Raw genomic sequence first — 9,589 nt, 5'->3', positions numbered from 1 at the left:
TCTTGCTTGCAACTTCATCAAGAATTTGTTTTATTTGATATTGGACATTTGGAGACACATTTTTGCATGCTTCAACTTCACGTCTTATTACAACCAAGTGACGTTTTAACCTATTAATCCCCCCTCCTCTAATAATTTTATCACAATAAATATACAAATTAATACATTTTTCTTTCTCTTCAATTTGTTTACAATGACCCCAAACTATATCTATTTTTCTATATTGGTCTTGAGTCAGATTGAATTTTGAGATGTAGCTTCTTTCTATGTTGTTACTTCAACCGGTGATGTCATATCTAATATCAATCAAAATTTATAAATCAAAACCTATATTAAAAACATATTAACAAAGCACACTGCATAATATATATATATATATATATATATATATATATATATATATATATATATATATATATATATATATATATATATATATATATATATATATATATATATATATATATATAGTCAACACAAGAAAAATTCAACACAAGCCATAATAGGAAAATAAGGGAACGGCTTATATTTTATTGTAACATGATTCATTCATTTATTAGTATGTAAGACACTATAAATTGTCATATGTTTAGTGTAACAATCATCAAGCAACATTGTAACAACATTAAACATATGACAATTTATAGTGTCTTACATACTAATAAATGAATGAATCATGTTACAATAAAATATAAGCCGTTCCCTTATTTTCCTATTATGGCTTGTGTTGAATTTTTCTTGTGTTGACTATTTCTACAATTGGTATCAGAGCCAATTGTAAAATAGTAGAGTGGTAAAACTTTATTATTTTTTGGTTATCGAAGATAATGGCTTCTACTAGTGGAACCGTCAAGGTTGGTAAATATGAAATTGAGAAGTTCAATGGGAAAAATGATTTTTCCTATTGGAGGATGCAGATGAAAAATCTGCTTATTTTACGAAAGTTGCACAAAGCATTAGCGGGAAAAGAAAAGAAACCGGAGAGTATGAAGGATGAGGATTGGGAGGAGTTAGATCTTGAAGCACGGGCGACCATAATCTTATGCCTTGAGAGGGATGTTGCATTCCTGGTTAATGAAGAAGCAACAACTGCTGGCGTGTGGTCAAAGTTAGAGAGTAATTTCATGACGAAAACTCTAACAAATCGGATCTACTTAAAGTCCAAATTGTATACTTGCAAGATGGAGGAAGGCACCTCAATCCGGGAGTATGTCAACAAGTTTGATAGGATTATATCAGACTTGAAGGATGTAGAAGTGAAGATTGATGAAGAAGACCAAGCATTGTTGTTACTGCTTTCATTACCAAAGTCCTATGAAAATCTAGTCCAAACATTGATGCTTGTGGGTGATACTCTAACCATGGATGAAACTAGAACATCACTTTTGGCAGATGATCTTCGTAAGGTTGCTACAAGTGGGATGTCTAGTAGTAGTGGAAGAGAACAAGCTCAGGGATTATTTGTTACTAGAGGGAGGACAAATGAAAGAGGACAAGGCAGGGGAAGGAAGTCTAGATCAAAATCTAGAGCTCCTGTGGATAAGGCGTGCTTTAAATGTGGTGAGCTTGGGCACTTTAAAGCAAATTTTCCAAATAAGAGGGTATTATTTAAGAAGTACACTAATAACGAAAACTACTCCAGAGGTAAACAAGATTTGCAGGAGGCGAGTTATGTCTCTAATGGCGAGGATGGTTGCTTCTCAGTTTCAGACCAAGACCATGATATCTCCGGGAGATGGATGCTTGATTCAGGAGCTTCACACCATATGTGCCCAAATAGGAAGTGGTTTGCTACCTACCAAAGCACAGATGGTGGTACAGTTTTAATGGGAAATAACCATGCCTGTAAAATTATGGTGTATGGTACAATACGAATCAAGATGCATGATGGAGCGGTAAGGACTCTGATGAACGTGAGACATGTCCCTAATTTGCGGAAAAACCTTATTTCTCTTGGTGTATTAGAGGAAAATGGTTGCAAAATAATCTTGGAAAATGGAGGCTTAAAGGTTGTTCGTGGCTCTTTGGTTGTGATGAAGGGGGTTCGTCACGGGAATCTGTATCCTCTTATTGGGGAAACTGTCACAGGTGATTTGGCAGTTGGAATCAGTGGAAGTAAAGATCAAACTGAATGTACCAGGATGTGGCATATGCGCCTTGGGCATATGTCTGAAAAGGGTCTATCACTGCTTGGTGAGAAAGGTTTGTTGAAGAACATGGAAAAGCCATGCATGGAATTTTGTGAACATTGTGTGTATGGCAAAGCACATAGGTTGCGGTTTTCTACAAGCAAGCATAAAAGCAGGGGAATGTTAGACTACGTGCATACTGAAGTTTGGGGTCCGGCTCCAATTACTTCTAAGGGTGGTTCTAGGTACTTTGTTACATACGTTGATGATCATTCGAGATATGCTTGGATTTATTTCCTTAAGCATAAGAATGAGGTATTTGATACTTTCAAGTGTTGGAAAGCAATGGTTGAGAACAGAACGGGTAGAAAGCTGAAAACTCTACGATCGGATAATGGTACAGAGTATACGGATGGAGCTTTCAAGAGGTTCTGTGATCAGGAAGGCATTGTTAGACACTGGACGGTAAGAGGCACACCGCAACAGAATGGAGTCGCGGAAAGACTGAACCGTACACTTCTTGAGAAAGCAAGGTGTATGCGCTCTAATTCTGGGTTAGGTCGAGAATGATGGGCAGAGTCGGTAGCTACAGCTTGTTATGTTGTAAACAGATCCCCACATTCTAGTTTAGGTGGAGACACACCCTATAGGGTGTGGTCAGGTGAGCATGCTGATTATGAAAGACTAAAAATATTCGGATGCACGGCTTATTATCACGTCAAGGAAAACAAACTTGATAATAGAGCCAAGAAAGCTATCTTTCTAGGATATGCAACAGGGGTCAAAGGCTACCGCCTTTGGAGTGTAGAAGATTCTAAGTTTGTGATTAGCAGGGATGTTACCTTTGATGAAAAATCTATGGTGCCTAAAGATGGTGATGTGACGATAACAAATAAGCAAGTTATTGAGATAGAATCTGAAGACCAACCAGATTCTAGTCGTGGTCAGGTGGAGAATCCTATCGCCAGTGAAGACGAGCAAGAGGATGAACATGATTATGAGGAGGTTCAGCAGGAAAATACACATGTATTACAACAACAGCAGCAGGAATCTTTGGATACCACTAGGCCAAAGAGAAATTATAAAACAGTTCAGAAGTTTGGGTCAGACAAACCTCTAAGGCATTATGGGCAGGTTAACTTGGTTGAATATGCACTCTCGGTTGAAGATGATGAGCCGATCACCTTCAAGCAAGCTATCAAAGACAAAGATAGAAAGAGTTGGTTGGTTGCTATGGAGGAAGAGATGCAATCTCTTCACAAGAACAAGACATGGGAGGTGGTCCCATTGCCTGTAGGAAAGTCTGCTATTGGTTGTAAATGGGTGTATAAAAGAAAAGAAAATCATACTAAGTCATGCGGTACAAGATATAAGGCTAGGCTAGTGGCCAAAGGGTTTGCACAAAAGGAAGGAGTTGATTACAATGAGATATTTTCTCCGGTGGTGAAACATACTTCTATCCGGGTGCTATTAAGTTTAGTAGCTCATGGTGATCTTGAGCTAGAACAACTAGACGTGAAGACAACTTTCTTGCATGGAGACTTAGATGAGGAAATATATATGTATCAACCTGAGGGTTACAAGGTTGAGGGTAAAGAGAGTCAGGCATGTCGTTTGAGAAAATCACTTTATGGATTGAAACAATCTCCGAGACAGTGGTACAAGCGATTTGATTCTTTTATGATAAAACAAGGTTTCTCTAGAAGCAGCTATGACAGTTGTGTCTATATTCAGAAGCTTCATGGAGGTGATTCTATCTATCTATTATTGTATGTCGATGACATGCTTATTGCTTCAAAAAGCAAGGTGGAGATAGATAAGTTGAAGTCTAAACTTGGTAAAGAGTTTGAGACGAAGAACTTGGGTGCTGCAAATAAAATACTGGGTATGGAGATTAGAAGAGGGCGGACAAACCGGAAATTGTTCTTGAGTCAAAAAGGCTATTTAGAGCGGGTTGTTGAAAGGTTTGGAATGAAAGGTGCTAAGTCGGTGGTTACTCCATTAGCTCCACATTTTAGGCTTTCTGGTAATCAATCTCCCACTACAGCAGAAGATAAGGCATACATGGAAAATGTACCTTATGCTAGTGCAGTTGGCAGTTTGATGTACGCTATGGTGTGTACACGTCCAGATATTTCACAAGCGGTAAGTGTTGTCAGTAGGTTCATGGCAAATCCGGGAAAGGCACACTGGGAAGCGGTGAAGTGGATTTTGAGGTACTTAAAGGGTACCATTAACACTGGTTTGTATTTTGGTGAAGATACATGTCAAATAAGCGGGTTCGTTGATTCAGATTATGCTAGTGATCTAGATAGACGGCGATCTACTACTGGTTATGTGTTCAAAATACACGGTGCTCCAGTTAGTTGGCGATCGATGTTACAGTCTACAGTGGCACTCTCTACTACGGAAGCCGAGTACATGGCAGTAGCAGAAGGAGTAAAGGAAGCATTGTGGTTGAGGGGTCTTCTAGGTGATTTGGGTGTTGAGCAAGAACGCGTGAGACTGATGTGTGATAGTCAAAGTGCAATCCATTTGGCTAAGAATCAGGTCCATCATGCTCGAACCAAGCATATAGATGTCAGGTATCATTTTGTACGGGATGTCGTAGAGGAAGGTCATATTTCTCTTACGAAAGTACACACTGATGAAAATCCTACAGACATGTTGACCAAGGTTGTGACAGGCAGCAAGTTTCAACACTGCTTGAACTTGCTAAACATTATTCCATTTTCGTCCAAAATTTAAGGATTTTTTTAAAATTATGAACGAGGTGGAGAATTGTAGAAATAGTCAACACAAGAAAAATTCAACTCAAGCCATAATAGGAAAATAAGGGAACGGCTTATATTTTATTGTAACATGATTCATTCATTTATTAGTATGTAAGACATTATAAATTGTCATATGTTTAGTGTAACAATCATCAAGCAACATTGTAACAACAATAATATATATATATATATATATATATATATATATATATATATATATATATATATATATATAGATATATATATATATATATATATATATATATATATATATATATATATATATATATATATATATATATATATATATATATATATATATATATATATATATATATATATATATATATATATATATATATATATATATATATATATATATATATATATATATATATATATATATATATATATATATATATATATATATATATATATATATATATATATATATATATATATATATATATATATATATATATATATATATATATATATATATATATATATATCCTACTATTTTCATTTATTTTCATATATATAAGCTTACGGTAATACAATATAACAATAGCATCAATATGTCAATTTCAGTTTTTTCCATGTGCATCACCTAATTATTTAAAGTAAAAAAAAGTATAAAACAGACAATTAATAATATAATAAACACATAAATTTAATTTCGTAAAAAATAATCAAATTCAATCATTTTTAGAATTAAAGCAATTTTGCATATATCAATACATTATAAATTTGATTATTTTCATATTTGTTTCTGTGTTTTCTAGATATATTCATACCAAGAAAAAAAAACTAACATGTTCTTGATGTTTTGAAAAGACGACAGTTTTGATGGAAAATAATAGAGGGCGATCAATCAAATAACAACAACAATGAAAAAAAAACTCAGAGAGTTGTAAGTAAAGAGTGCACCTAAGAGGGGGTGAATTAGGTACTTTGAAATTTTCTGGTTTTTAGAGGAGTGTGTCCTTATTTTACTGGTTCGATGTTAGGTTATAAAAACAGTAATGTGCGAAAAAATAAAGAACACATGAGATTTATACTAGTTCCCCTCATAATCTGAGAGTACATCTAATCCCCTTACTATTATAGGATATTTTACTATTGCTAGAATATTGTACAAGCCTATACATAGCTTCTATACAATGACTTCTAACTAAATCAATAAGGCAAACCACCTTGTGATTTTACAACACAGAAAAAGAAAACAATCATTTCTTTTTTCAACTCTCATATTTTTAACAATCCTGGATAGCAAGGTACTGATACAAATATCTTATTTTTTTATAAGAAAAAGTGTGCATGTCTCAGTCGCTAGATCACCCCTGAGTGGAAAAATCGAACACGCACTCTGAGTCGACGATACTTAGAAAATGTTGGAGGATTCATGCCAGAAAATGGTTAAGATGAGATATTAGTAAATGTATAACATAAGTATTATGAAATTAATATCAGTAAGGATGCAAATAAATCACCTAAAATAAATTGTTGCTTTATGCCACGTGTCTCGTCTTTCATATACTACCTTCAGCTAATTTAGAGTAGAGCTAAACACAATAAGATGCCTCTAATTGTACTCATAAATCCTCTCGAAATCGTGAAGTATTTATTATAGACAACGTCGATATAAGTCACACTTGCAGAAATGTAAAACAAATCATGTGTGTGAGGACACTAAATTGTACGAGCGCATGTAAAAATCCATTTCATCTCATTTATTTATATTTAAAGGTGAAGTTTTGATCAATTAATTATTATTGAAAAAAGATAAATTTATTTGGAAGGATGTATAATCATAGTCAATATAAAAATGCTGAATATATATATATATATATATATATATATATATATATATAATTCAAATAATTTAAAGTAAACTCAGTAACCTTCAATAACATAATACAAGGTTCTTTTAATTTAAGTAGAAATCTTGAATTCAATTTTTAATAATATAATAATATAAAAACTACTAAGAGTTTTGTTCTCAATACAATCTTATCCAACTCAAAGATTACATTTTTTTTCGTTAATATAAATGTAGTTAGATACCCTAAGAGAAAAAATAAAAGCTAGAAGTCATATGACAATCTAATCAAACAAAAATCAGCTACAACAATATTTAACAAGAAATCATAAAATTGATACTTGAGACTCACCACTTTAATTTTATTTTTTCATGTGAAAAGTACTCAAGATGAAATAGGTTAACATTGAATGATTGAAGAACAAAATCAATTAGCAACTAAAACTAAAGTTATAAAATAACTACAATCATATTTAACATCTATAACAATTTTTAACATCTTTCAAGACTTCACTTGAAGACTTGAAACCAATTCTTCTTTTCCATTATTTTCAGCTTCTTGTCCTTCAATCTTGCTCTCAATCTTGTTATTGTTGTCGACGTTGTTGTTGCGATTAATGTCATTGCGATCTTCGGTGTTCGACGAGACAACAATCTCGATTTTTTCTGTATCCGAAGTGATTTCTAAATGAGTCACTTTTTTCATTTCTTTGCTCTTGCCCCATAACACCATGTACAATCCAACCATTATCAACACTGCTCCAATTACACTACACATACATGTTTCAAAAATCAAATCAGGATTAATACTATAATTGATTCAACATTAATCTTATACTTATGTATAATTAACATGTATCTGTACCTTCCCAAATATAAATTCTCATCCAACATCAAAGAACCAGCAATGGCCACTAACACTAACATCAAAGGGTTAAAAACTGAGGCGTATAGTGGACCTCTCATCCCTACACACCATGCAATCACAACAATCATTAATCCAGAGGCCACAACTCCCTACAAAAAAAAACAAAACCAATTTAACTTACATATTAATATTAACAAAAAAGATTAAGATATAATTTATAATTAAGTAACTAATTAGTAACATTTCACATACTGAATATGCTGCAGTTAGAAGCCTAATACTCCAACCTAATCTCCATTGGCTCCAATCTTTCTCCATACAAAGAGCAAAAATTGTAGCTTGAGTTGCTCCCATTAAGTTCATCAATGCTGAACTTGAATAGTGCCCTTGATATTCTTTGCTCATTTTAGCCTACAAAAATTCCATGTATTCGGTTAAAATCGTAATTTAAGCAGCATTATCGGAGTCAGAATCCTGATTCAGACGCGTAAAAAAATTCAATAGATTCAAAATGCAATTTATATAAAAAAAAATTATGTATATTTTAAAAAAATATTTAGTTGAATTTCTCAAAATTTTCGGACTCCGTCTCTACGATTTCTATCATCTGAAACATAAATTGTAAAGTGTAAGTAATTTTTATTTTTTTGAGGATTTTTACCTGAATGATGAGCCATAATGCAAAACAGAAGCAACTTCCAAGACCAAAAAAGATACCCAACAATTTACTACCAGAGTCATCATTTATTGTTCCATTTTTTCCCTTATGCAAGAGATTAATGTGAAATGTCCAAATGTTAATTTCAACACCTTTGAGAAATGTTAACATCATTGCCCCTCCAATTCCTGTTATTGTTCCTAACACCTTAGCCTTTCCTGCTGCTCTTTGGAAATTCAATCTTTCATAACTAACAAAATTGAAGCAAAATAAACAAAAAAAAATATTATTATTATTATTACGATATTATACATGACGACAAATCATAACTAACTTGTAACAATATTCAACTAATTCGAACAAATTTCAAATTATTTTTCGCGGAGTTATGTTTTTAGTACATACCCGAAAGAGACTGCCAAGATAAAAGTGACGGCCGGAATGAGATTATAAACCGCGGAAGCAAATGTTGCCGATATCAATGCCAATGACTCGAAATATAGGTTTTGAAATAAACTTCCTCTGAAAAAAATTTATATGATTTTAATCATGCAGAAAAAAAAATGTTAATTAAAATTCTTAAGCAAAAAAGTAGTGGAAATTTGAAAAGTGGTGGAGCTTACATAATGTTACTTACCCAAATAAACCACAAAAGAATGACATAAAAACAACCCTCCATGTAAGCTTTGGTCTGTTATTCCTGTAAATAAATAAGAATTAATTAACAAAGTTAGTAATTAATTAGTTACTTAATTAACAAATATTGTACTCAAAAAATTAGTTTAATATGAATGCATGAAACCTTTCAAAAACAAGAGCAAGTGGAATAGTAGTAGCTGCTGCAAAAATGAGACGATAAGCAGTAAGAACCCTAACACTCATTCCATTGTTAATTGCAAGTTTGTAAAGAACATTGACAGAAGCAAATGCAATTTGAACCATTAACATCATCAAAGCTGGTTTCAATCCATGCACTAATTTTCCTATATCTCTCATTTTTTTGTACTAGTTTTTTCTCTCTCAAAATATATGTTATAAATTAGATAAAATGATGTGAAATTATATAGAAGTTTTTGATGAATAGTTTATATAAAGTAAATGGTGTCTAAGTGGAGAACACAGATTTCCAATTCTATATATAAAGCTATGCTTTTTGTTTTTTCAGTTTAGTCAAATATGTTACACAACATATGGAGTCATAAAATAATAATATAAATGAAATTGAAGTTATGGGTTGAGGAAGTAAAATCTTAATTTGGTGTAACAGTGTGTTAGTGCAAGTGTGCAACTACAATATCACACGTGAGCAGGTGTACTTAGACATATAGTTCTATTTTT

General features: G+C 32.8%; 1 protein-coding gene across 1 annotated transcript; it reads right to left on the bottom strand.

Annotated features, from left to right (window-relative positions):
* Positions 1-7,059: 7,059 nt before the first annotated feature.
* On the bottom strand, positions 7,060-9,287 carry LOC127115923 (WAT1-related protein At1g25270). Its single transcript, XM_051047339.1, has 7 exons — positions 9,054-9,287; positions 8,889-8,951; positions 8,657-8,773; positions 8,255-8,501; positions 7,846-8,004; positions 7,591-7,742; positions 7,060-7,495 (listed from the first exon to the last, which is right to left on the bottom strand). The coding sequence occupies exons 1-7, from the start codon at positions 9,245-9,247 to the stop codon at positions 7,228-7,230; spliced, it is 1,200 nt and encodes a 399-aa protein (XP_050903296.1). The 5' UTR covers positions 9,248-9,287; the 3' UTR covers positions 7,060-7,227.
* Positions 9,288-9,589: the final 302 nt, after the last annotated feature.

Source organism: Lathyrus oleraceus, chromosome 1, assembly GCF_024323335.1.
Source record: "Lathyrus oleraceus cultivar Zhongwan6 chromosome 1, CAAS_Psat_ZW6_1.0, whole genome shotgun sequence".
NCBI classification, from domain to species: domain Eukaryota; kingdom Viridiplantae; phylum Streptophyta; class Magnoliopsida; order Fabales; family Fabaceae; genus Lathyrus; species Lathyrus oleraceus.
This window is presented reverse-complemented; position numbering and strand designations above follow the sequence as displayed.